The sequence below is a fragment of the Tenrec ecaudatus genome, chromosome 9 (genome assembly GCF_050624435.1).
Source record: "Tenrec ecaudatus isolate mTenEca1 chromosome 9, mTenEca1.hap1, whole genome shotgun sequence".
Taxonomy (NCBI): Eukaryota; Metazoa; Chordata; class Mammalia; order Afrosoricida; family Tenrecidae; genus Tenrec; species Tenrec ecaudatus.
The window spans coordinates 17,979,220-18,004,452 of record NC_134538.1 but is presented as its reverse complement, the minus strand read 5'-3'; the positions used below and the strand labels follow the sequence as shown (position 1 = coordinate 18,004,452).

Sequence of the window (25,233 nt, the reverse complement as noted above, 5' to 3'; positions counted from 1 at the left end):
AATTTCTGACAGTTCCCTGTCAATGTACTGCTGCAACTATTGGTCACCTGGGGCATACATCCCATCATTTCATTTTTATATGTTTACTTAAGAAACATAACATTTAAAATAATATGTTTCTTGGAAATAAAGAACATACTAATTTGTTTACAATCTTATCACCAAAAACTTTTACTATTATTTATTGTCATTGTAAGGAATATTAAAACTGTACATCTTCATTCTATCTTAATTTCTAGATCTTATGTATAAATATATTTTGATTTATAGAAAATATTTTTAGAATTATATGTGTGCATTTTAAAGCATTTAAGGTATGAAGATTGGTCTTCTGGAACTTCTCTGAGGTAGCCATTGCATGTATGCAGCCTGAAAGACAATATGAATTAATGATTGATAGTTCATTTGGAATCTAAAATTACAGGTTTAATTTTCTGTTGTCATCATTTTGACATTCTGAGGTTTTAGATTTACTTTTCTTTTATATTTTTGTAGGTTTATTGCCACACCTCTAGGGAAATCATTTGGCATTCCAGAAATAGTTCGAAAGAATATTATACCAAATTCTGTCTTAGAGAAATTTTTCAAATGTTCCACAAGACATCCATCACAAGTAAGTACTAAGTATTTGTTCTTGGATTTTTAAATCTTCTTTCATAAAGTTTCAATTAGTGATCAATGGTTTACCTATCTCTGCAAGAGAGTAAAATGTATTAATTAAAAAATCATCTCTAAGATAGAGTAACCCATATCTGACAATTTTGATGATAATTATGAACCCATCAACATACATTACAAACGTACTAGTTCAAGTAGCTTTTATGATGAGGAATCCTTTATTTTATGCAATGTTTTACCACATTCTGAAATAGTTGGTATCCCTGCCCACTCTAGAGGCTGAATCTTTAAAAGTTTAACTTTTCTGAATAGATATTGTCCTCTATAAACTATTATAGTGCAGTACATGTTTTTATATTCATACAAAAGTGACTTTTTTAATCGAATAGATTTTTAAATTGATTTTCAGATTGTTCTTTGTTTGGTCCTCAGACTGTTGATCAAGAGTTACTTTAAATTTTCTTTGAGGCCCCAATTAACTTTGACATTCTCAGATTTAACTTCCCTCTGGCAGCTATCAGTTAGAGCTCGCTCCGTACTTTCCACTTTTGAAGGGGCATTCATAATATAGTTCCAGCTGACATCCTCAACTGAATCTGAAGGTCATTTTGCTCTTACCCTCTAAAGATCGTTTTTAATGAAGTTTTATCTGTTCATAGTAGATTAATAAACTTCTCTTGTACTCATATAGGAAAATGAAATATCAAAGGGTTGGTATTTCAAAAACATCTATTGGAAAATTTCTTTGTGTGTGGGAGCAGAGTATTGCCATAGGTTTCTTATTATAATTCAGGTTCTTGTTTTCCTAAGAGACAGATTTGCTTTTGGAAGACAAAAAGCATTGAAAGATCATTTATTTCAAGACTCCTAGGAGGAAGAAATCCTTACTACAAAGCTATGCAGGTTCTATAAATTTACCAAGAATTTTTTTTAAATTAATAAATCTTTTTATTGGGGCACATAAAACTCTTATCACAATCCGTACATACATCATTTGAGCAAAGCACCCTTATACATTCGTTGCACTCATCATTCTCAAAACTCACCTTCCACTTGGGTTCCTGGAATCAGCTCGGTTTCCTTTTTTTCCCCCTCCCCCTTTCCCGCTCCCCCCTTTCCCTGGTCCCTTCATAGTTTATAAATAATTATTATATCTTATCTTACACTCCCCGGCGTCTCCCCTCATCCACCTCTCCATGGCCCATCTCCCAGAGAGGAGGTTACACATAGATCTCCAAGATCGGTTCTCCCTTTCTACACCCCCTTCCATCCTGGTGTTGCCACTGCTACCGCGGGTGTTGAGGGGTTCATCCGTCCTAGATTCCCTGTGTTTCCAGATTCCTACTGCACCGCTGTACATCTTCTGGTCTAACCAGGTCCGCAAGGTAGAATTGGGGTCATGATAATTGGGAGGGGAGGAAGAGTTCAGGAACTAGAGGAAGGTTTTGAGTTTCATTGTTGCTACACTGAACCCTGAGTGACTCATCTCCTCCCCACTACCCCTCTGGAAGTTATGTCCAGCTGTCTACAGATGGGCATTGGGTCCCCATCACACACTCCCCTTCATTCACGGTGATGTGATTCTCCCCACCACCCCACTTTTGTTGTTTGAGACCTGGTCTCCTCTGCCCTTCACAATCACCTACGTTGGTGTGCTGCTTCCGTGTGGGCTTTGTTGCTTCTGGGTTAGATAGCCGCTTGTTTGCTTTCAATCCTTTAAGTCCCCAGATGCTATATCTCTCAGTAGTCGGCCACCATCAGCCTTCTTCACCACACTTGCTTATGCACACTTTCGTCTTCAGCGATTATATGAGGAAGGTGATTACACAATGATTGTTTTTGTTCCTTGGTGTCTGCTACCTGGTCCATTCAACGCCTTATATTTGCTTAGGCCGTGTGCTTCTTCTCTGTGGGCTATGTTGCTTCTGAGCTAGATGGCCGCTTGTTTGCCTTCAAGCCTTTAAGACCCCAGATGCTATATCTTTTTGATAGCCGGGCACCATCAGCTTTCTTCACCACGTTTGCTTACACACACGTCTGTCTTCAGTGATCATGTTGGGAAGGTGGGTATCATGCAATGACCGATTAGCAGGGCGAGGTGCTATTGTATTGGGGGAGTATGCGTGAGGAGGCCCAATGTCCATCTGCTACCCTACTACTGAACCTATAAATATATGCACATAGGTCTATTGCCCCCATAATCATAAATATATTTACATATGTACATGTCTGTATTTAGGCTTCTCTGTATGCACTTTGCCTCCTACTCCTTTCCTCTATTTCCTTTCGCCTTCCTCCCGTCCCAGTACCATGTTCAGCCTTCATTCTGGTTTCAGTAATTCCTCTCAGTTACCTTGCCCTTGGCACTCCCTTCCAGTCCTCCCCTTCCCTCCCTCCTCTGGTTTTGAACCACTCGCTGTTCCCTTGTCCCTGTGTTGGGCGACACCTCCTCCCTTCCCCTACCTCCCACGCTTTCATGTCCCTCCAGGACCGTTGTTCCCGTTATTTTCTTCTCTCATTATTTGTCCAGCCTATCTTGTCTAGGTGGACCTGCTGATATAGTAATATGTGCATACAAATGCAGCTGACTTTGACAGTACCTAAGTGGCACATATGAACATGGCTTCGACAGCAGCAACACAGACACGCTGCTAATCAGAAAAGCCACTAACATACAAAATTTACAAGGTAAAAAAAAGAAAAAGAAAAAAAAGACAAAACAAAAAGATAGTAAATATTAAAAGAAAAAATTGCTAGTAGTTTAAGGTCAGTTTGTTGGCCGTTAGGAGTGTTTTCTAGATATAACTTGTGAGGTGCCACGTCCTGGCCCGAAAGTCCATCCTTTATACTCCCTCGGGATCCCTTTGCTCTGCTTCCTCCGCTGCTCCATTGCACGCCCCCAGTGTTTGCCTCAGTGTGGTGGGGTCAGCTCAGTCGCACATCCCCCACTGTGTCTCAGGTGCTGTCCCATGTAGGGCCATGTGTTGGTACAGGATGTCACATCTCGCAGTGTGGCCAGCTGTATGGTCCTCTCTGTACGATGGGCCCTTCGAGCTGGTCTATTGTCCTTGGGCTTGGTGGACCCAGGTGTACTCCACTACGTCCTTTCTCCTTCCTTTGTTTCAGCTTCCTTCTGGATGTGGTGTGGTGGGTCAGTTCCTTTCCCACTCCAGACGATCTATTTTCATTTTCTGTAAATTTACCAAGAATTTTAAAGATTTCCTGCACACACACTAGATTCTCACTCTTTTCCATCAGGGTGTCTAGGGGTTCTGAGAAATATAAGACCAAGATGCAGTCATGGACTCTGAGCAGGCTCTGCGCAAATCCCCACCTTTGCTTTGTTTCATTTCTCTCCTGAGAGATTTCATAAACATAATTCTTCATGGACCAAGTGACAGTGTTCTCCCCTTTTGTAGCGGCTCCTTGATGATCTGGGTCATAGAGAATCATCAGCCTGTCTCATGAGTGGAAATCTCTCCTAATTTCACTACATTAAGAGATGCAAGCTCTATCAGGTGGAGATGCTTAACTTGAGGCTGTGAGTCATTCACAGGCACGGGCTTTTCCCATGGTGTACAGTATAGGTTTCCTCAAGATCAAATGGGTTTGTTTAAGAAACTTCCACAACAGTCACACCAAAAGTTGTCCTTGGAGAAATTCTCAGTCATATTCATGAGAAAACAGAAAAGAGAGGTGAGGAACCGATTGGTGCCCAAAAGTGTTTTGTCTAAGAATACAAGACTAAACACACATTTCTATACTTTCCCCCTCTCCCTCCTTTACTCTCAAAGATTCTTAAAGTAAGTTTTATTATAAAAACAGTTAGCAAGAGGTTGGATGATCTACCGAGCTGAAATTAAAGGACAAAGAAAGATAACTCCTCTTTTTCTACATGTTCTAGCTCTGAGGATATGTCCTAGGTTGTAGGCCAAACCTTCGTGTGTGTGTGTGTGTGTGTGTGTGTGTGTATGTGTGTGTGTGTACATCTACATCTATCCCTTTCTGTAAGCACACTAGCTCTCATTGATTATTTCCCCCAGGATTTGCCCTGGCCACCTGTGTAGTTCAGTGGTTAGAAATATGAGTGTAGATTGAATATGAGTGTAGATAGTGTAGATGCCACTTTGACAGATTCGAGGCATAGGATGGAGACAGGGCCTTATGTGAAGGCTGCAGCTTTTTGCACATTTCCCCCTTTTAATTAGAGGTTGAAGCTAGCACACTGATAATTAGTCTGAGCTTTATCTGGGTTTAACATGGAGCCATAGCAAGTTCATGAAATTCACAGTTCTGGTTTTCCAGTGTATCATCTCATCTGTCTTTACCAGGAGACTTCTTAATGTTGATCAGAGCCTCTGTTCATCACTTGATCCAAATTCCTTTTCCTCTACTACATTGAAAGCTAATACTATAAGTGGAATGCAGATGAAAATCATTACTATCCCTAGCTCATGTGCCTATTCCTGATGGTAGCTGCTCAAATAAGTTTGGTGCCTGTAGGCTGTTGTGGTGTGGAGCTATGTGGCTCTTTGTCTAATTCTATAGATGTCCTATTCTACCTGTCCTGTATTATTTATCTATCTGCCACAGGAAATGTGGACTAGTGCACAAGCTGCACCTTGCTGGGACAGTAACTATGAATTCCAAAGCTGCTGTTGCTAAAGGACACATTGAACAAAGCATCCTTGGCAAGTGCTTCAGATCCTTCTTACTGTCAGCAAGCACGGTTGTGACATTTACATACCATGGATTTATCCACAAATTAAGGACTCCTCTCCAGTAACTTAACTACCTTTAGTACCAGGTTTTAATCTCATTCGGAGTCTCGTTAAATGATTATTAAGTGACACTCCATCACTAAAACAATATCCTCATTTGCCTTTCAGGGAAAAGATATGTTCTGTAGCAATGTCCCAAGTCTTTCCTTGGAATTTAAGTTGGTGGTACCATAAAGGTTATGATAAATTAGCTGAAACCCAAGGATTGCATGTTGTAAAGTAGGAGTAAGGATTTCAGCCTTTGGGATGAATTATGACTCAATGGTAAGAAGACCCACATCCTCAAAACTTGACCAATAGGTAACTTCATGATAAAAGGAGAAAAGATTTAAGTTGTTAAAATTCTTATCTTTCTTGGATCCACAATCAATGTACGTGGCTGTAGCAGTCAAGAGATCAAAAGATGTGTGGTAGTAGGTAAGCTGCTGCACAATACTTCTTTAGAGTACTGAAGAGCAAGGACGTCACTTTGAGGACTAAAGTGTGCCTGACCCGAGCCCTAGTATTTTCCATGGCCTCCTATGCTTGTAAAAGTCCGGCATTGATTAGGAAGACTGAAGAATTGATGCATTTGAAATGTGGTGCTGGCGAAGAATATTAAAAATGCCATGGAGTGCTCAAAGGACAAATCTTTATGTCTTGCAAGAAATATGGTCAGAGTGTGCCTTGGAGGCCAGCATGGGCTCGTCTGACATACTTTGAATATGCTGCCAGGAAATACTGGTTCCTGGAGAAGGACGTCATGCTTGGTTAAACAGAGGGGCAGCTAAAAAGAGGAAAGAACTCAAGGAGACAGATTGACACCATGGCTGCGACCAGGGGCTCACACAGAAACCATTGTGAGAATCTGGCAGTGTTTTGTTCTGTTGTGCATCATGTCACTGTGGGTCAGAAGTGACTCGATGGAACCTAACAATAATAAATCCTGACTAATCTGAATTGAAAGCAGAGAATACCAGAAAGATGTTTGCTTTTGTTTTATTGCCTATGCCAAGGCATTTGATGGTTCATATCATAGTAAATGATGGGCAATCTGGAGAAAAACGGGAATTTGGTTCTTCTTCATATAATCCAGTTTATCTTATTATTTTCTCAGCATACAGATTGATTATGGTGAGGATACAACTCTGCCACACATTGTTCCTAATTTAAAACCATGTACTATGTCCTTGTTCTTTTTAAAAAACAACAAACTGCCTCTTCATCCATGTACCAGTTCTGCATGAGCACAATAAAGGGTTCTGGGATTCCCATTCTTCTTAAGGTTACCCATAGTTTGTTATGATCCACACAAAGTCCTGAGCATAGCCAATAAAACACAAGTAAACATCTTTCTGGTATTCTCTGCTTTCAGCCCAGATCCGTCTGATGCCAGCAACTATATCCTTGTTTCATGTCCTCTTCTGAAGCTGACCTGAATCTCTGGCAGCTCCCTGTCAATGTACTGCTGCAGTCATTGTTACATGATCTTCAGCAAAATTTTACTTGCATGTAGTCTTAATGATATTGTTCTACAGTTGAAGCATTCTGTCCAGCAACCTTTCTTTGGAATAGGTATAATTACAGAGTTTTTTTTCAGAGAGATGGTCAAGTAGCTGTCTGCCAAATTTCCTGGCATAGGCGAGCAAGTGCTTCCAGTGTATCATTCATCTGTTGAAACATCTCAATTTGTATTTTACCAATTCCTGGAGCCTAATTTTTGGCTAATGCTTTAACACAGCTTGAATTTTTTCAATTTCCTTAGCTAGTCTATGATTAAGAGCAAGTTTCAGAGTATCTTCTGACATCCACTACAATCTTTTCTTTCTTTCCCATCTTTTTAATGACCGTTTGCATTCTTTACGAGATGTTCTTGATGTTCTCCCACATCTCTTCAGGTCTTATGTCAGTATTCAAAGCAGAAAATTTGTCCTTATGATGTTCCTGAAATTTAGGTGGCATAGGCTCAAGGTCACCTTTTAGCTCTCTCAGACTTGTTTTCATTTTCTTCAGCTTAACCTGAACTTACATGTGAACAATTGATGGATTGAGTCACGGTCATCCTCTGGTTTGATGTGAAGTGCCATTATTGAGCATCTTCATCGTCTCTTCCCACAGATGCACTCAACTTGATTTATGTGTATTACTTCTGGAGAAGTCTGTGTGTGTAGTTGCCTTTTGTGTTGTTGAAAAAAAGTACTTGCTATGAACAAGTTGTTGGTTCATGAGATCTCTAGCTTTGCTTCTATCACCAAGACCATATTTTCTTGCTATTGTTTGTGCCTTTATCTTTGTTTCCCACTTTTGCATTCCAATGACTGATTATCAATACATCTTGATTGCGTGTTTGAACAATTTTAGACCAAAGACGTCCATACAATTTCTTCATACTAGCTTTTGTGGTTAATTCATAAATTTGAATGATAGTTGTGTTGACTGGATTTCTTTGAATGCAGATAGATATTATTCTTTTACAGACAGCATTGTACTTCAAGATAAATCTTGAAATGTCCTTTTTGACAATGAATGCAACACCTTGATTTTGTCAATGTGTAATGCATCTGATTTTCTGATTAAAAATGGCCAATACTACTCCATTTCAGCTCAGTAACACTGACGAATCTACATTTATGTGTACCATTTTATATCTTGATGACTTTCAATTTTGCTAACTTAATAAATTCTACAAGTTTCTATTATTAATTGATATTTGCAGCTGTTTCTTTTCTCATTTTGAATTGTGCCTCATCAGCAAATGAAAGATCCAGAATGCTTTACACCCACAGGCTTTACTCCATTCATGTCACCATTTTCGACTCCACTTTGAGGAAGCAGCAGCTCTTCATTCACTTTTCAAGTGACTTCTGATCTAAGGGGCCCATCCTCTGGCACTAACTCTGACAATGTTCTGCTTCCATTAATTAGGCAGTGTCCTGATGCTTTGCCTAAGGGAGGCAGCAGATTTCCTTTTCATAATCTCTGCTTAGTCTGCACACTCTGCTGAAGCTTGTTCACCCTGGGTGATCCTCCTGGCACTTGAAATTGCAGTTGCACAAACTCTAGCATCATAGCAACATGCAAGGCACCATGGCTTGACAAACTGACAGACAAGTAGTGGAGTAGCGCATGGAAGGGTACTCAAATTGCAGTCCTAGTTGAGTCACCTATCAGAAAGGAGACCGATAGGTGGTAGATTCAGAAGAGCACCTCAATGCTGGATTCTGTCACCTAGCTGGTCTGGCCACCCAGTTAAACACTTGGCCTTTAGCTGAGAAAGATTTGCCTAGATTTTTATTTCTGGCAGTTTGCAGCATTTTAAACTTTTTTTGTACCTCGTCATTAAGGCAACGAATTTGAAGCCTAGGGCAGAAGACCATAAACAAAGACTCTAACAGCAGGTGGCAAATGTACAATAGATCTATGTTACCAGTGTTGAATGATTTTATAGGATTTTAGAATATCCTTGTTTCTGCCTGCAGTATCCATTTTAGCTTTAAAAATTTAAAGAAGCATTTCAGCTCCAATAAGCTCTAAGGTACGAGTTTAATGATAAACAGGCAAAATTCTAGTAAACTTCTTTCTGGTGGACAGACCATTTCCCACTGCTTTTTCAAGCATATTCGAGACCCCCAGGGTTTCTGGACCTATCCCCAAATCATCATTTCTTTATTATGGCTAGGGGCAAATCTATATATTGGAAGGGAGTTTTAAATTAAAAAAATCATTTTATTGAGGGCTAGTACAATTCTTATCAAAATCCATACATACATCCATTGTGTCAAGAACATATGTACATTTGTTGCCATCATCATTCTCAAAACATTTGCCTTCTACTTGAGCCCTTGGTATTTGCTGCTCATTTTCCCCTTCCCGCCTCACTCCCCCCTACCTCATGAACCCTTCGTCATTCATAAATTATTATTATTTTTTCATATATTACACTGTCTGACATTTCCTCCAGCCTTCTTCTCTGCTGCTCCTCCCCCAAGCAGGAGGTTATATGTAGATTCTTGTAATCAGTTCCCCCTTTCTACCCCACATTCTCTCTACCCTCCAGGCATCGCTACTCTCACCACTGGTCCTGAAGGAGTCATCTGTCCTGGATTCTGTGTTTCGAGTTGCTATCTGTACCAATGTACATCCTCTGGTCTAGCCAGATTTGTAAGGTAGAATTGGAATCATGATAGTGTGGCGGGGGTGGGGGGAGGAAGTATTTAAGAACTAGAGGAAAGTTATATGTTTCATTGTTGCTACCCTGCACCCTGCCTGGTTCATCTCCTCCCCACAACCCTTCAGTAAGGGATGTCCGTTTGGCAACCATTGGGCTTTGAGTCTCCACTCTGCACTCACCCACATTTTCAATGTTATGATTTTTTGTTCCTTGATGCTTGATACTCCCTTTGACAGCTCTTGGTCACACAGGCTGGTGTGTTTCTTCCATGTGGGCTTTGTTGCTTTGAGCTAGATGGCCACTTGTTTATCTTCGAGTCTTTAAGACCTCAGACACTATATCTTTTGATAGCTGGGAACCATCAGCTTTCTTCACCACATTTGCTTATGCACACGTTTGTCTTCATGGATCGTATCATGGAGGTAGACACCCATTGATATGGTTTTTAGTTCTTTGATGTCTGATAACTGGTCCCTTCTGCACCTTGTGGTCAGACAGGCTGGTTTGCTTCTTCCATGTGGGCTTTGATGCTTCTCAGCTAGATGGCTGCTTGTTTATCTTCAAGCTTTAAGACCCCAGACACTATATCTTTTGAGAGCCGGGCACCATCAGCTTTCTTCACCACATTTGCTTGTGCACATGTTTTTTTTCAAGCTATCGTGTCGGGAAGGTGTGCATCCTGGAATGCCAATTTAATAGAACAAAGTGTTCTTGCATTGAGTAAGTGCTTGAGTGGAGGCCCAATGTCCCTCTGCTGCCTTAGTATTAAGTCCATAAATATTTGCACATAGATCTGTTTCTGTACACTCATATAAATATATTTACATATGTACATTCCAGTCTTTGGACCTCTATAAATACCCTTTGTCACCTATTTCTTTCCTCTATTTCCTTTTACTTTCCTCTTGTCCCACTATCATGCTCAGCCTTCATTTGGGTTTTAGTCATTTCTCTAGGTTACCTTGCCCTTGCTGAATCCCTACCAGGGCTCTCATGTCCTCCTTGCTACTGATTTGCATCACTTATTGCTCCCCTGTCCCTGGGTTGGTCAGCACCACCACCTTGCGCCCCCCCCCCTTCCCCTCTCCTGTGTACACCCAGGACCATTGGTCCCGTTGTTTTCTCCTCCAGACTATTCATCCAGTCTATCTTATCTAGATAGATCTGTAGAGATAATCATATGCACCAAAAATCAAGTCATTGCAAGATAGGCAATGAGTGAGAACACAGCTATGACAATAAAAAAGGAAACCAATTACCCATAGAAGAATAAATTAATTAAAAGAAAAAAATTAAAAAGAAAGAAAAACCTGTAAAAACATCAAGGTCTGATTTTTGATCTCTACGAGTGTCCTTCAGTCAGGTCCAATGGGGTACCATGCTTTGGCCCCAGAGTCTGTCCTTTGTACTCCCTCGGGGGCTCCCTGCTCTGCTCCACGGTTGCTGTGTTGCACACTTATAGTGGTTTGCCTCTGTGTCCCCGGGTCAGTCTGGGCCAATCTCGGCCCTGAGTCTCCAGTGTTGTCCCCCTTAGGGCCCTGGGCCATCAGGGGATGGCATGTCTCGTAGTGGGATCAGCCATATTGTCCACTCTGTCCACTGGCTGTTCAGAGCGGGCATATCGTCCTCCAGGCCTGATGGGCCAGAATGTACTCCACTCTCTTCTGCCCCCTTCATTTGCTCCTGTGTGCTCTGATCAGACATGTCCCTTTCCCCTAGCTGTAGCTTCAGTGCTGTCCTCTCAAGTAAATTCTTCTGGGGTGAGGGGCAGTTGTCCACGTAGCTGGTATGGGGCCAAGCCCTCAGGCCCCTCCACTGGCTCCCCACTCCTTGCCGGCACACTGCATTCATCTGGCACTGGCTTTATATCTGGTCCCTCTTTCCCTGTGGAGACACAAACAATACCCTCCCCTTGGGTGGGTCAGTGCCCTATTTTCCCATCACACCTCTTTTTTTTTCCTTTCCCCTTTTCTCCCTCCACCCCCATTTTAGTTGTCTTCCATATGTACCCCTGGATTTGGTCTGGCCCCTGCCATACTACCTGGACCTCACCCCTGGAGTGTTTGTATACAGTAGCTTTTTCCCCGTGCCCCTTTTGCACTTACCTTTCTGTTCTCTCTCATATATATATAAACTTACCTCAGCGGACTCATGTAGTACTTGTCCTTTTGTGCTTGGCTCACTTCACTTAGCATAATTTCCTCCAGTTCTTCCCATGCATCCATGTGCTTCCTGCATTCATCACTGCTTTTTAGTGATGCATAGTACTCCATTGTATGTATGTACCACAGTTTTTTAATCCATTCGTCTGTTGATGGGAGTTTGGGTTGTTTCCAGCTCCTTGCGATTGTGAACTGTGCCGCGATGAACACTGGAGCACAGATGTCTGGCTGTGCTTTGTTTCTTGTCTCTTCTGGGTAAATGCCCAGTAGAGGGATTGCTGGGTTATATGGCAACTCAATTTCCATCAGTTTGAGAAATCTCCAAATCGATTACCATAGTGGCTGTACATCCCTGCATGTCCACCAGCAATGGATGAGAGTTCCTATCTCACCACAGCCCCTTCAACTCTTGTAGCTTTCTGTTTTTTTGATTTGGGCTATCTTTGAGGGTGTTAGGTGATATCTCATAGTTGTTTTGATTTGCATATCTCTTATGACTCAGATTGGGAGCATTTTCTCATATTTTTATTGGCTATGCAGATTTCAGACTCTGTGAAACTTCCGCTCAGGTCCTTTGCCCATCTCCTCAGTGGTCAATTAGTTTTTCTCTTATTGAAAGCTTGCAAAGTATTGTAGATTTTAGTAATAAGGCCTTTGTCTGATGTGTCATTGCTTAAGATGTTTTCCCAGTCAGTGGACTCTCTTATTACTCTCTTGGTGAATTCTTTCGATGTACACAGGTATCTTATCTTCCGTATATCCCACTTGTCTACTTGTGTCTCCTCTATATTTGTATCCTTCCCTATTTCTTGTAGCCTATGTAATCCCTGCGCCAGTTCTCAGATTTGCCCCGATTCCCTCATTGATGGCCCTAATAGTTTGGGGTTTTATCTCAAGGTCTGTGACCCACCTTGAGTTTATTCTTGTGCGTGGAGTGAGGTAAGGGTCTTGTTTCATTTTTCTGCAGGTAGATATCCATTTTTTTCCGGCACCATTTATTGAATATGGCATCTGCTCCTGATTTAATATTTTTGAGCCCTTATGAAAGATCAGTTGCCTGTATGCTGATGTTTTTATTTCTGGGTTTTCTGCTCTTTTCCATTGGTCTGAATATCTGTCATTATGCCAGTACCACAGTGTTTGACTACTGTGGCCATATATACGTGCTAAAGTCAGGTAGAGCAAGCCCTCCCACTTGGTCCTTCTTCTTGTGGAGTTCTCTGCTAATTCTGGGCTTCTTTCCTCTCTATTTGAAGTTGGTAATCTTTTTTTCCAATTCTTTGAAGAAGGACGGTGGTATTTGTATCGGGATAGCATTGGACTTATATAGTGCCTTGGGCAGAACTGACATCTTTACTATATTCAGTCTGCCAATCCGCGAGCATGGGATATTCTTCCATTTGTTGAGGTCACTCTTGATTTCTTGAAGTAGTGTTTTATAATTTTCCTCATACAAATCTTTCATTCTTTTTAGTCAGGTATATCCCTAGGTATTTCAATTTGTGCTTGGCAATTATAAAGGGTGCTACCTTTTCAATGGTCTCTTCTGTGGTCTTGTCTGATGTGTAGAGCAGTCCAATAGACTTCTGTTTGTGGATTTTGTATCCTGCCATTCTGCCATATTCCTCTATTGCTTCTAACACTCCGCTTGTGGAGTTTAAGGGATCTCCCAATTTTCTGGTCTGGCAGCAGGAACTCCGGAGGGATGAGTCCAATCTGGTGGCCATTTTCTCCCCTATCTCTCAATTTTAAACTTTTCTCTTAATCCTGTATTTTGTGGAATTTTTTGGTTTTATTAAAGTCTCTTGTTACATGTTAAAGAAAAGGTATTCCCCATCTTTTGATAGCCTTGGTAAATGGCAGTTAATTTGCTATCATCATGTACACTGCTGTTTTCAGACCAAATTTCCTGCTTCCTAACTTATTATAAAGGATATCAGTTTTTCTTTAAGGCCTGAGGATTAAACTTGTCCCAGTTCCTAACGGTGCATTCTCTAGGGGTATGTATGGAAGTATTAAACCTCCGTTTCACATCTTAAAGTGAGCAGAGGAGATCATGGAAGAGGCCTTGAACTTCCTCTTTCTTCTCCCATGTTGTAAGTGTCTATTCAGAAAGCACCATCCTATCTCAACATGGGTTTTTAGAATTAATGGGTACTTTAAAGGGTAACCTGCCCCTCCACAACCTAACCCACTTCTGATGAGGCACGTGCCCAGAAAGCTTCTCGATTACACTCCTCCCTCTGTGGGGCTTCTACTTCCCTCTTAATAGGAGCTAAAAACAGCTAGCTTTGGCTTACTGCTAAATTCCTTGAGGGCCAAAGAATCAGCAAATGGAGTTGGCAGAATCAAAAGACTTCCTGAGCCTCTTGCATGGCTTCTGGGATTTATAAAAAATGCCAACTCAGTAAAGATGGTCATTTGAAATGAAAAATTCTCATAAGACCCAAAAAAGTAGAACTACACCTTAGCTCTATCTGCCAAAGCTGGTGGGGGAAGTGACCTGAGGTAAAAGCTCACATTTCTTTCATAATGGCTTCTGGCTCTTGCCACCAAGTGGATTCTAATTCTCAGCACCATGATAGGACCAGGCAGATATGGGGGGCAGAATGCCTCATCCTTCTCCCACAGTGGATGGTGGTCCTGGAACGATGGCCACTGGCAGCCCGGCTCTTAACTCACTAAGTCACTAGGGCACCTTGCCAGGTACCCAAACAGATAGCTCTCTGAAGCATTCTGGGTATAATAGTTTGTTACTTACATAAAGAGATATTTTTTTTGATTCCTGAAATATTCTCACCTAAAGAACTCCGAGAAACATCTAATCCATTTAATCGCTAATTGCTATCTTTTATACATTTTGGATGAACTATAATTCAAAACCCCCATCATCTTTCAGAGTTCTAGAAATCTTGATTTAGTCTTGTTTAGGATATCAGTCTTTTAATATGCCCAATTTGGGGGAGGAAACATTTTGTTAAATGACTTAGCTGCTCCACAAGGCAAAAAGCTTACGTGTAAGTGGCATGTAACTTGATGTGATCATGGTTAAGTCATAGTAAAATAGACACATAAATAGATATATTTGAAAGATTTGAGTGGAAATTTTAGAAAAAACAACACAAAATCAAAGTTATTTAAAAGTCAGAAGGAATGTTAGACAAAAGATTTTAAAGCACAATGGTGAAAAGTTTTAGGTAACTGCTATTTTTTGTAGAACATATTCTCATTGTGTAAAGTCTTGTGAAAGACTTGAAGTTTTAAAACTATAAATTATAAACCATGTAACATACATAGGCTCTCTTTTTCAATAAACAAAGTCTTCCAAACTTTGGCTACAGATTTAAATGATAACTAACCGCTGGTTTCCAGAACCTTTAAGGTACAAACAGTAGGATGCATTTTCCTTTGATCCAGCTAGACTTGCTAAATCCGTTGCTGGAATTCAGATTCTTGTCTGACTGAGATAAAGATTTACTTTTGGAAGACATATGGCATCACAAGAGATTTTCATTTAGAGATTTCATAGGGGAAGAAAACTTGACCAGGCGGTCTGTCCAGCTTTAGTATTTCTTGTCCCTTCCTGCATACTAAGCATGTAAATATTCCTGTGTACACACAGATTCTCAGGAACTTCAACTGGGCTGGCAGGGGTTCTTGTGAACTATAGTTCCAAGATATTATAATGGACTGCAAGCATGCTCTGTCCAAATTTCCACCTTCACTCCTTTCCTTATATCAGGTTTAACATGTAAAACATGTCTGTTTTTTTTTAAAATACCATATTTATTATGAAACAGACATCATCCACATACTCATTTATGTTTCCAATTTGTCCCTAGTAGGATTTTGAGTTTGTGACTTTTGAACTAATTCTTGTTGTCGATTTTAAGTCATAGTTTGCAGCAACTTCTAGAGAAGCAATCACCTTTATTTTTTGTTTTTTTGTTGTTGCAATCATTATTTTTTATGATCGGAATAATTTTGGATTAGTGTGTAATATACGTATGTCTAAGGTAATATGAGCGTTGGTGGGCAACAGAAGTTTAAGCCTTCCCTGCCTTTTCCCTGGAGCTGCTAGACAGATCATGTGACATAGTTGAAAGCTCACAGTAGTCTAAGTTCTTGTCCGTATTTTAATACTAATTATAGACGTTGGACAAATCATTTTAAATTTTAAGGTTTCGGCCTTCTCCTATTGATGCCAGGAAACAAGGATGTGGGATTGCTTTTCATTATTTCATCCCAAGACAGAGGCCAGGTTGATTTAAGAAACTCTTACGTGTATTCTGAAGCATGAAACAGAAGGAAAACAGTGGAGGTTGCTACCTCCAATCTGCTTCCCCAAATCCAGCGAAAGTCAAGCAAGTTACACACTTTGAACCACGTGATGAAAAGCAGACTTTAGAATGATGGCAGATTTTGTAATCATGACAGGACTCCTAAACAATGTGACAAAAAGACGAGTTTTTAATGATCAAAAAAAATGATCTGTACCTGCATTCTCCAGGAATCATGAGACTATGACTCCCTGAAGCCTCATTCTCCTTTGCTTATCTAAATTGAGGGATGTTTCTGTGTCTGACCTAACCAGACACCTCCACCCCCACCCCGGAGACCTTGTGATGGGGGTTTCTTGACTGGCTACTTACCTTAATGGCCTTGCTTGCCTTCTTCCTGAGTTAGAGCATCCCTAACTGGTTAAACTTAAAAGGGATTTTTTTGCAAGGGAGGAAGCGGTTACATTTTGGATTTTTAAGGAACTAAATCTTAAATTTCATTCTATTTCTAGTATTTTGATTGATAGCATGTGAACTCTTCCATCTCATCTATATGGAACATGGATTTGATACTGGGTTTGATAGCATCTTGGAAACCCACAGGGGCAGTTCTATCCTGTCCTAGACAGAATTGCTACAAGTCAGAATCAACTTGTTGGCATTAGGCTCTTGGTTTGGGGCTGTACTATATTACTCTATCAGCCGGCCAGGCTCCTAAGAAACATGAAAACAGTGAACTCACATATACAACTTGAATATGTGTTTAGCAACTTAATAGTAAATTGACCTTAGTAAGGCAGAATGTTGGTATACTAACATTTTCAACTTTGGGGGATTCTGTGATTTCATAAGCAAAAACGATACATTCATTGGCTTTAGATCTCGGGGCAGAAACTCTCATTTCTAGTGTACGAGTTTTCAGGGCCTGGCTTTATTGACTCTTGACTACTACCATTTCTGATTCTATTCTTTAATATTCATTAATTTGTTTCATCATTGTTTTCAGACTGACATTTATGGCCTAGCAAAGAAATGTAACATGACAGAGCGCCAGGTTGAAAGATGGTTTAGGAAACGGCGAAATCAAGAGAAGCCAAGCAGGATGAAGAAATTCCACGAAGCTTGGTAAGATATAGTCAAAGCTCTTTAAAAAAAAAAAACTTTTCTGGGGGTCTCTTACATCTCTTATCACAATCCATACATTGATGCAGTGTGCAAGCACATTTACAATATGCCGACGTCATCATTTTCAAAGCATTCTCTGCCCACTTAAGCCCCTGTTATCAGCTCCCCATTTTCTCCCCCTCCTTCTCCTGCCCGCCCTTCCTCACGAACCCTTGATAAGTTATAGATGATTATTTCCATCAGAGTCAAAGCTCTTGAAATGCTGCAATTTGCATTGCAGTTGGTCATCTCGGAAAGAGTACTGGAAAAGAAGGCTGAAACTCAGTTCTGCCATTTACCAACAGTGCGCTTTCTGCAAATCATTCGGCTACCCTCTGGGCTTACATTTCCTTCTCTCTAAAATCGTCATCACAGTGCCTCTGTACCTACCCCTTAGGGCTACTGAAAGAAGCCCCGGTGGCACACTGTGTTAGGTACTGGCGTGCTTACTGTAGTGTGAGTCGTGGGATCGACCAGGAACTCCCTGGAAAGAAGATGAGACATGATACTCCTGTACGTGTCTACTACATCCGTTAGGATCACTGTGAGTTGGATGTGACTCAGTGTCAGTGAGTGAGTCGTGTTATTAGAAAATGATAAAAGTCTATAGAAATTCCATTGTAAGCTATGAACTCCCTAAGATGAATAAGAGGTATTATGTACTTATCTTAATGTCTAGGAAACAATTCAGAAAGATGTCTTAAATATTTAGTGTAGATATTGGCCATGTGTCATACGATTTTATAACCTCTTTCTAATCATATCACAATAGTAATAATAGCAGAGAACACTGGAAAATATGTGTGTTGGTTTATTGCTGTAAGTCTTCCCTGTGGATTGGGCAGCCGGTTTCTCTTGATTTCCACAGTGAGAAAGTCAAGTTGGGTTAAAGGCAGGGTGTGGGTTTGGCAAACAGTCTTGCGAGCCATATGTGGCTCTTCTGGTAAGTACAGGTGGTTCTGAAGTTAAATTGAAAAGGATTTCCATTTAATGGATTCAATTTAAATTTAAAGGATATTATTCAGATAATGGTGATTTCATTTGTTTGTAAAAATGCATTTGTTTGTAAAAAATTTATTTATGGCCCTCAAGTGATTTTAAAATGATTGTTCGGGACAGGATTGTCTCTTCTGATTCAGAAGTTGGCCCAGCTCTGGGCTACAGCATCAAATCTGATAGTTACTACAGAGCTGTGTTCTTTAAATATGTTCATTCTATGGCCGTGAAGATGCATTAAATTAATTTTTGTTCCATTTGACTTTTGATTTATTCTCTGTAGAATATTGTAGTGTTTTAGGTCACTATCTTGGTGGCAGAACTGACACTCATACAAAAAAAAGTGTACTAGGTCATTGCTCTTAATTTGTTTTCGTTTCTTTAAATCAGACAAATACATGCAAGTTGGGTTGTACTGCATGCTGATTTCTACAGACCAGCACTATTTATTCTGCCTGTCTATTCCTTTCAGTCTTCCCATTGTCTGATGACTTTCACTAAATATTTTTGTTTTGAAAATGAAATGAACAAGAAGCTGACGTATGACTTGTAAATAAACAAGTAGGGGCTAAACTTTAATGAAGTCCTTTAATTGCTGAAGAGTTTCTGAGTATGAGGACTCTAGTTGCAACACTATAATTTCAAGGTAACTCAAAACAAAGTCATTTCTTATTACAAAATTTAAAAAACTCATTTTACTGGGGGCTCGTACAACTTTTATCACAATCCATCCATCCATCCATTGTGTCAAGCACATTTCTACATTTGCTGCCATCATCATTCTCAAAACATTTGCCTTCTACTTGAGCCTTTGGTATCAGCTCCTCATTTTTCCCCTTCCTCCCCACTACCCCTCCCTTACAAACCCTTGATAATTTATAAATCATTATTATTTTGTCATATCTTACACTGTCTGACATCTCCCTTCGCTGACTTTTCTGTTGTCTGTCCCCAGGGAGGAGGTTATAGAGAGATCCCTGTAATCGGTTTCCCTTTTCTACTCAACCCTCCCTCTACCCTCCCAGTGTCACCACTCTCACCACTGGTCCTGAAGGGATTATCTGTCCTGGATTCCCTGTGTTTCCAGTTCCTATCTGTATCAGTGTACATCCTCTGGTCTAGCCAGATTTGTAAGGTAGAATTGGGATCATGATAGTGGGGCGGTGGAGGAAGCATTTAAGAATTGGAGGCAAGTTGTATGTTTCATCATTGCCACATTGCACCCTGATTGGCTCATTTCCTCCCTGCAAGCCTTCTTTAAGGGGCTGTCCAGTTGCCTAGAGATGGGCTTTGGGTCTTCACTCCACACTCCCCTCATTAACAATGATATGATTTTTTTGTTCTTTGATGCCTGATACCAAATCCCTTCGACACCTCGCGATCACAAAGGCTGGTGTGCTTCTTCCATGTGGGCTTTGTTGCTTCTGAGCTAGATGGCTGCTTGTTTAGCTTCAAGGCTCAGATCTCAGATGTTATATCTTTTGATAGCTGGGCACCATCAGCTTTCTTCACCACATTTGCTTATGCACCCATTTGTCTTCAGGGATCATAACGGGAAGGTGAACACACCATCTCATTACAAACATTTAATGCCTTTCCTACAGTGAGTGCCTCAAAGTACAAAATAGTCTGGCTTGTTCTCTAATTAGCTTCTGTTTTTTTTCTGACTCGAAACATTGGTTGATATTGGGTTTTCACTGATGTCAGGTTGGCACAATATATTTTTGTAAACCATCACCGCGAAACAAAACAAAGTGGAGCTGATCTCATATTAAAAAATAAAAACAAAACCCTGACCCAATGCTCATAGTATTCCATCTTCCTTTTTCCCTATTGTCATTCCTTCATTCATTTTTTGCTATTTTAAAATTTTATTATCTTTTAGTTTTATTGGCATCTTCACATATAATAAAATTCACTAGTTCAGTCATATAAAGATAAATTGTATAATTATTACCACAAAAATTTTAGAAGATTTTCTGTTTTCTTGTACTCCTGGTTATTAAACTCCCCATTTTCCCCGACCTCCTCTGCCATACTCCCAAGAAACCATCAATCCATTAACTGCCTCTATAGATTGGCCCAACCTGAATTTCATATTTTGAAAAACATAGAAACAGAAATCTAAAAAGAAAACAACATAAAATTTTAAAGCTTCAATAGAAAATATTAAAAACTAGAACAACTTTAAGATGGGGACCATATGATAAGGTGTCAAATTTTAACCTGTTTACATTTTCCATAATCTACTTTCCAAAGCAATCTGCTTTATAGCAAGGCTGTCCACATCCCTGGTCTATCTTCAGAGGGAATTCATCAGAGGCTTAAACACATGCATCTCCCCATCATTAAAAAAAATTAAAAACTGATAAAACATTGAAATGGGTTAATGGGAGATCAAATAAGATGCTATATTTTAATGTAAACATGTCTACTATAGTCTTCTTTATAATACTCTCTGTCTGATAATAAGGCTATTCGTATGCCTCCACCACGGTCTGAAGGGATTCACCAAAGGCTTCCTCTACGTGTGAAACCTGCACATGGATTTTGGGTTTTAACTGTCATCCATAGCCTTCTGAAAACCAGATGTTCACAATTTAAGTTCTGATACCATTCCGTCCTTCAAATTTGTATCATATTATTTATAATCTTTCAATCACACAGACTACTTCAATGTGGACTTAGTCTTTGCCTCACTTAGGTGACTGCTTGTTTGAAGACAAGATTTTAAACCTCAGACACTATTCTTTCTGATGGCCACACACCATCTAGTTGTGTCACTATATTTTTCTATAGCACTCCTATGTTCAGTGATCTCTTCATGGAGGTGAGGATAAGCAGGACTATGTCATAAGAACTAATTGTACTTAGATTGGGGCTAAAATTATGTGTGAAGTCAAGATCCATTATATAGCTATGGTTTAGATGTCTCTAGTTCATTTTAGAGGTATCATTGTCATTTTATGTTAGAGAACATTATCAACCATTTCCCTGGCCATAAGATAATATTATTGATCGGGTCGTTAATTTAGTCAATGGTATAAAATTTAAAGCACAGTTGAGTAAAGGAGCTTTTACATGTATAATCTGGCCACTAAGCACATGAATTATTGACTTGTAAAGAATAAACTCTTAGGTGAATAGACATTATTTATACAAACATTGGGGGCTAGCAAGAAAGCAGTACTTTAAAAAATCATTTTATTGGGGGTTTGTACAAATCTTATCACAATCCATCCATCCATTGTGTCAAGCACATGTGTACATATGTTATCCTCATCGTTCTCAAGACATTTGCTTTCTACTTGAGCCCTTGGTATCAGCTCCTCATTTCCCCCCTCCCTCCTCACTCTCCCCTCTCCCATGAACCCTTGACAATTTATAAATTATTATTATTTTGTCATATCTTACACCATCTGATGTCTCCCTTCACCCACTTCTCCACTGTCCATCCCCCAGGGAGGAGGTTATATGTAGATCCTTGTACTCTGTTCCCTCTTTCTACTCCACTCTCCCTCAACCCTCCTGATATCGCCACTCTCACCACTAGTCCTGAGGGGTTCTTCTGTTCTGGGTTCTCTGTGTTTCCAGTTCCTATCTGTACCAGTGTACATCCTCTGGTCCAACCGTACGTTTAATAATAATCATTGAAAATGACAGATCTGGTCCACTAAATTAATACATATCGTACTTAATAAATCAAGGAGGGCATTAAAATATTAATATGTGGCACTCTAAGACACCATTCATTGGACACTCCCAGGACAAGAGATCAGAGCCAAAGTCCAATCACTGCCAATTCTATACCCTTGGTAAAACAGCCAGCTACTCTTCTCACATTATGAAATCTCAGCCTCAAGTCCAAGGGCTACAGGTGAATTTGTATTAAAGCCTTAGTCTCTTAGTGAGTTTCTCCATCAAGTTTTTTCTGGTGTGGCCTGTGAAGAATATTGTGTACGTCAAGAAAAACATGATCTAAGATCCCAGAAGACTATATCACATGCCCTGGGTCACCAAGGGCTGGATAGAAACTAGGTCAGTTCCTCCCCAGAAGAATGCACTACAAAGGACATCACTGAAGATGCAGTTTGGGGAAAAGGGGAGGGTCTTCAGAAAACATGGGTGCAAACTATGAGGGAAGGAGAGAAAGAGAGAGAACTTCGTCCTGGCCCACCAAGCCCCGAAGATGACATTCCTGCTCAAAGTAGCCAATGCACAAAGAGGACTGTAGGGACAGCCCCACCACAAGACACGGCACTCCCTCACTGACCCGTAGGACTATGAGGCCAGCACTGGAGACAGTGGGGGACTTTTGTGCCTGTCTGACTGCCCCCTCCTCCACCAGAAGGAAACATGAAGGGAGAGCAAAAGAGCAGCAAAGGGGATCAAAGCAATGAAATCTCCGAGGGATCCCAAAAGTAGATTTCAGGGACGGGGCTTGGAATGTCATCAGACTCAATCGGAAAATACTCATAGAGCTTAACCGACCCGCCTCGCCCATGCCTGTCTATCTAAGACAGGCAAAATGAACAATCCCAAGGAGAAAACAATGGGACCGACAGTTCCAAGGAGCACAAGGGAGAAGGGGGCGGATTGAGGGAAAAGAAGGGGGTAGTCAACGAACCCAGGGACAAGGGAACAAGACGTGATCTAAAATAGATGGGGAGGAGGGCGCAGAATGCCTGGTGGGGTTCGATCACATGCAATGTAGCCAAGAGCAATTACTGAGAGCTGAATGAACAGGATAGTGGGATAAGAGGAAAGTAAAAGGGAGTAGAGGAGGCAAAGGACATTTACAGAGGTATGAATACAGGCACGTACACTCTGTTCTAATAACCTGGCATTCTGTGATGCTCACCTTGCCCACACGATCTATCTATTAAAAGATATAGTGTCTGGGGTCTTAAAGGCTTGAAGATAAACAAGCGGCCATCTAGCTCAGAAGCAACAAAGTCCACAAGGAAGAAGCATACCAGCCTGTGTGATCATGACATGTCCACAGGATCAGGCATCAGAAGATTTCCCCCCAAAAAACAGTCATATTTTTGTGAATGAGGTGGGGCAGAGTGGAAATCCAACACTCTTCTGTAGACAATTGGACATTCCCTCACAGAAGGGTCACAAGGAAGGGATGAGCCAGTTAGGGTGCAGTATAGCACCGACAAAACATACATTACTCTAGTTGCTTAATGCTTCCACTCCCCACTGTCATGAATCCAGTTCTACCTTACAGATCTGGCTAGACCAGAACATGTACACCGGTATAGATGAGAGCTATCAACACACAGAACCCAGGACAGATAAAGCCCTCAGGAACAATAATGCGAATAGCAATACCATGAGGGTAGGGGGAAGCTGGAGGGAGGAAGGGGGGACTGATTGCAATGATTGACATTTATTCCCACCCCCAATCCAGGACAGCAGAAACATGGATGATGGAAGATGGTGATTTTTTTAAAAAAGAAAGAAACTAGGTCCAAAGGGTCTAATTTGGCACATAGTACAAAAATGTCTAATTGGGCACATAGTGTCTAATTGGTCATATTCTCCCCTTGGTTTCTACATAAGTGTAGTTAGACATTTTGATGTTATTGTCAATTACAATTGTGTAGATCAGATCTTCCATCTCATAAATTTATTTTATTATATGTATTCAGGTGATTGTTCAGGGTCAACACTTTGGATTACTAGGCTAGGATCATTTTTCCTTTCTAGAGAATTCCCTTTAATATTGCTTGCAGGGCTAGTCTGGTGGTTACAAAATCTCTTAAATCCTATTTATCTGGGAAAATCCTAATTTTACCCTCACTTTTATGCTGGGTAAATTATTTCACCAGAGGCTTAAACACATAGTAGGCCTCACCTATCAAACCACTGAGAATCCTGGCCCAGCCAAATTGACATAAAACCTAACTATCACACTCAGTTTTCTTATTTGTATTCACCTAATTTACTTCTCTGAATTATTTTGTGAATGAAACAACAATCTGGAAAAAGAAGATAGGTATTGTCCCCACTTCATAGATTCTTGTGAAGATAAAATGAGACAATCCAGGTGTGCTTCACATAGCATTCAAAGGCCAATGCAGAGATAATACCACCCCAGCCAATAGCTTCATTTGTCAGCTGGCTGGTCGTAGATCTTCCATATGTTTTTTAATTCCATGAAATACATAACTATTGTCGGCATACAAGCAGATGCCAAACCTGGATAAATAAAACAAGTGCTTAGAAATCTCAACTTTGTAAATGCTCTTTAGGTATTTTTATGGTTCATTTTTCTGAGTAACTGAGCACTACTTTTTTCGAGTACCAACCTAAGTCATGAAAAAAAAATTAGCTCAGAAGTAATAATAATATTCAGGGAACACTACTGGATTGATAGTTCACATATCTGCACTTCATTACAGCTTCACCACTTCTCAGCCACATCAACTATGGAAATGACTTCATTTGTTTGAACCTGATTTTTCACCTACTAAATGGCTATCTGGCTGTAGTCCTATTTCCTACTAATTTCACACATATCTGAGGGACAGCATTTCACAAATGTAAGGGACAAAATTACTTTCAATATTATTACTTTTGCTTCAACAATCATTAGGTAATAGAGCAGGTATTAAATTTATTTTGCTTTGAAAAATAGTATATATGTACAAGATTGGAAAGACTAGTAGGATTAACTGTGCACCCATCATTGGCTTTAAAAATTCCCAATTAAAAGTCAATTCTTTGTTACCTATACTCCACCTAATTCTTTTTTAAAATCATTTTATTGGACTCATACAACTCTTATCACAATCCACACATACATCAATTATGTAAAGCACTCTTATACATTCGTTGCCCTGATCATTCTCAAAACTCTCGCTTTCCTACTTGGGCTCCTGGAATCAGCTTCTCATTTTCCTTTTTTTCCTCCGTCCCTCCCTCCCCGCTCTCCCCTCCCTCATGAACCCTTGATAATTTATAAATTATTATTTTATCATATCTTACACTGCCCAGCATTTCCCTTCACCCACTTTTCTGTTGCCCATCCCCCAGGGAGGAGGTTATATGTAGATCCTTGTAATCGGTTC

At 40.3% G+C, this 25,233-nt stretch overlaps 1 protein-coding gene across 1 annotated transcript in view; it reads left to right on the top strand.

Annotated features, from left to right (window-relative positions):
• CERS3 (ceramide synthase 3) overlaps nt 1-25,233 on the top strand; it is a 98,345-nt gene that overhangs the window by 4,451 nt on the left and 68,661 nt on the right. The window contains exons 2-3 of the mRNA XM_075557466.1: nt 496-613; nt 16,998-17,116. Coding sequence (XP_075413581.1) covers nt 496-613; nt 16,998-17,116 — 237 coding nt within the window. The remainder of the gene's footprint in view (nt 1-495; nt 614-16,997; nt 17,117-25,233) is intronic.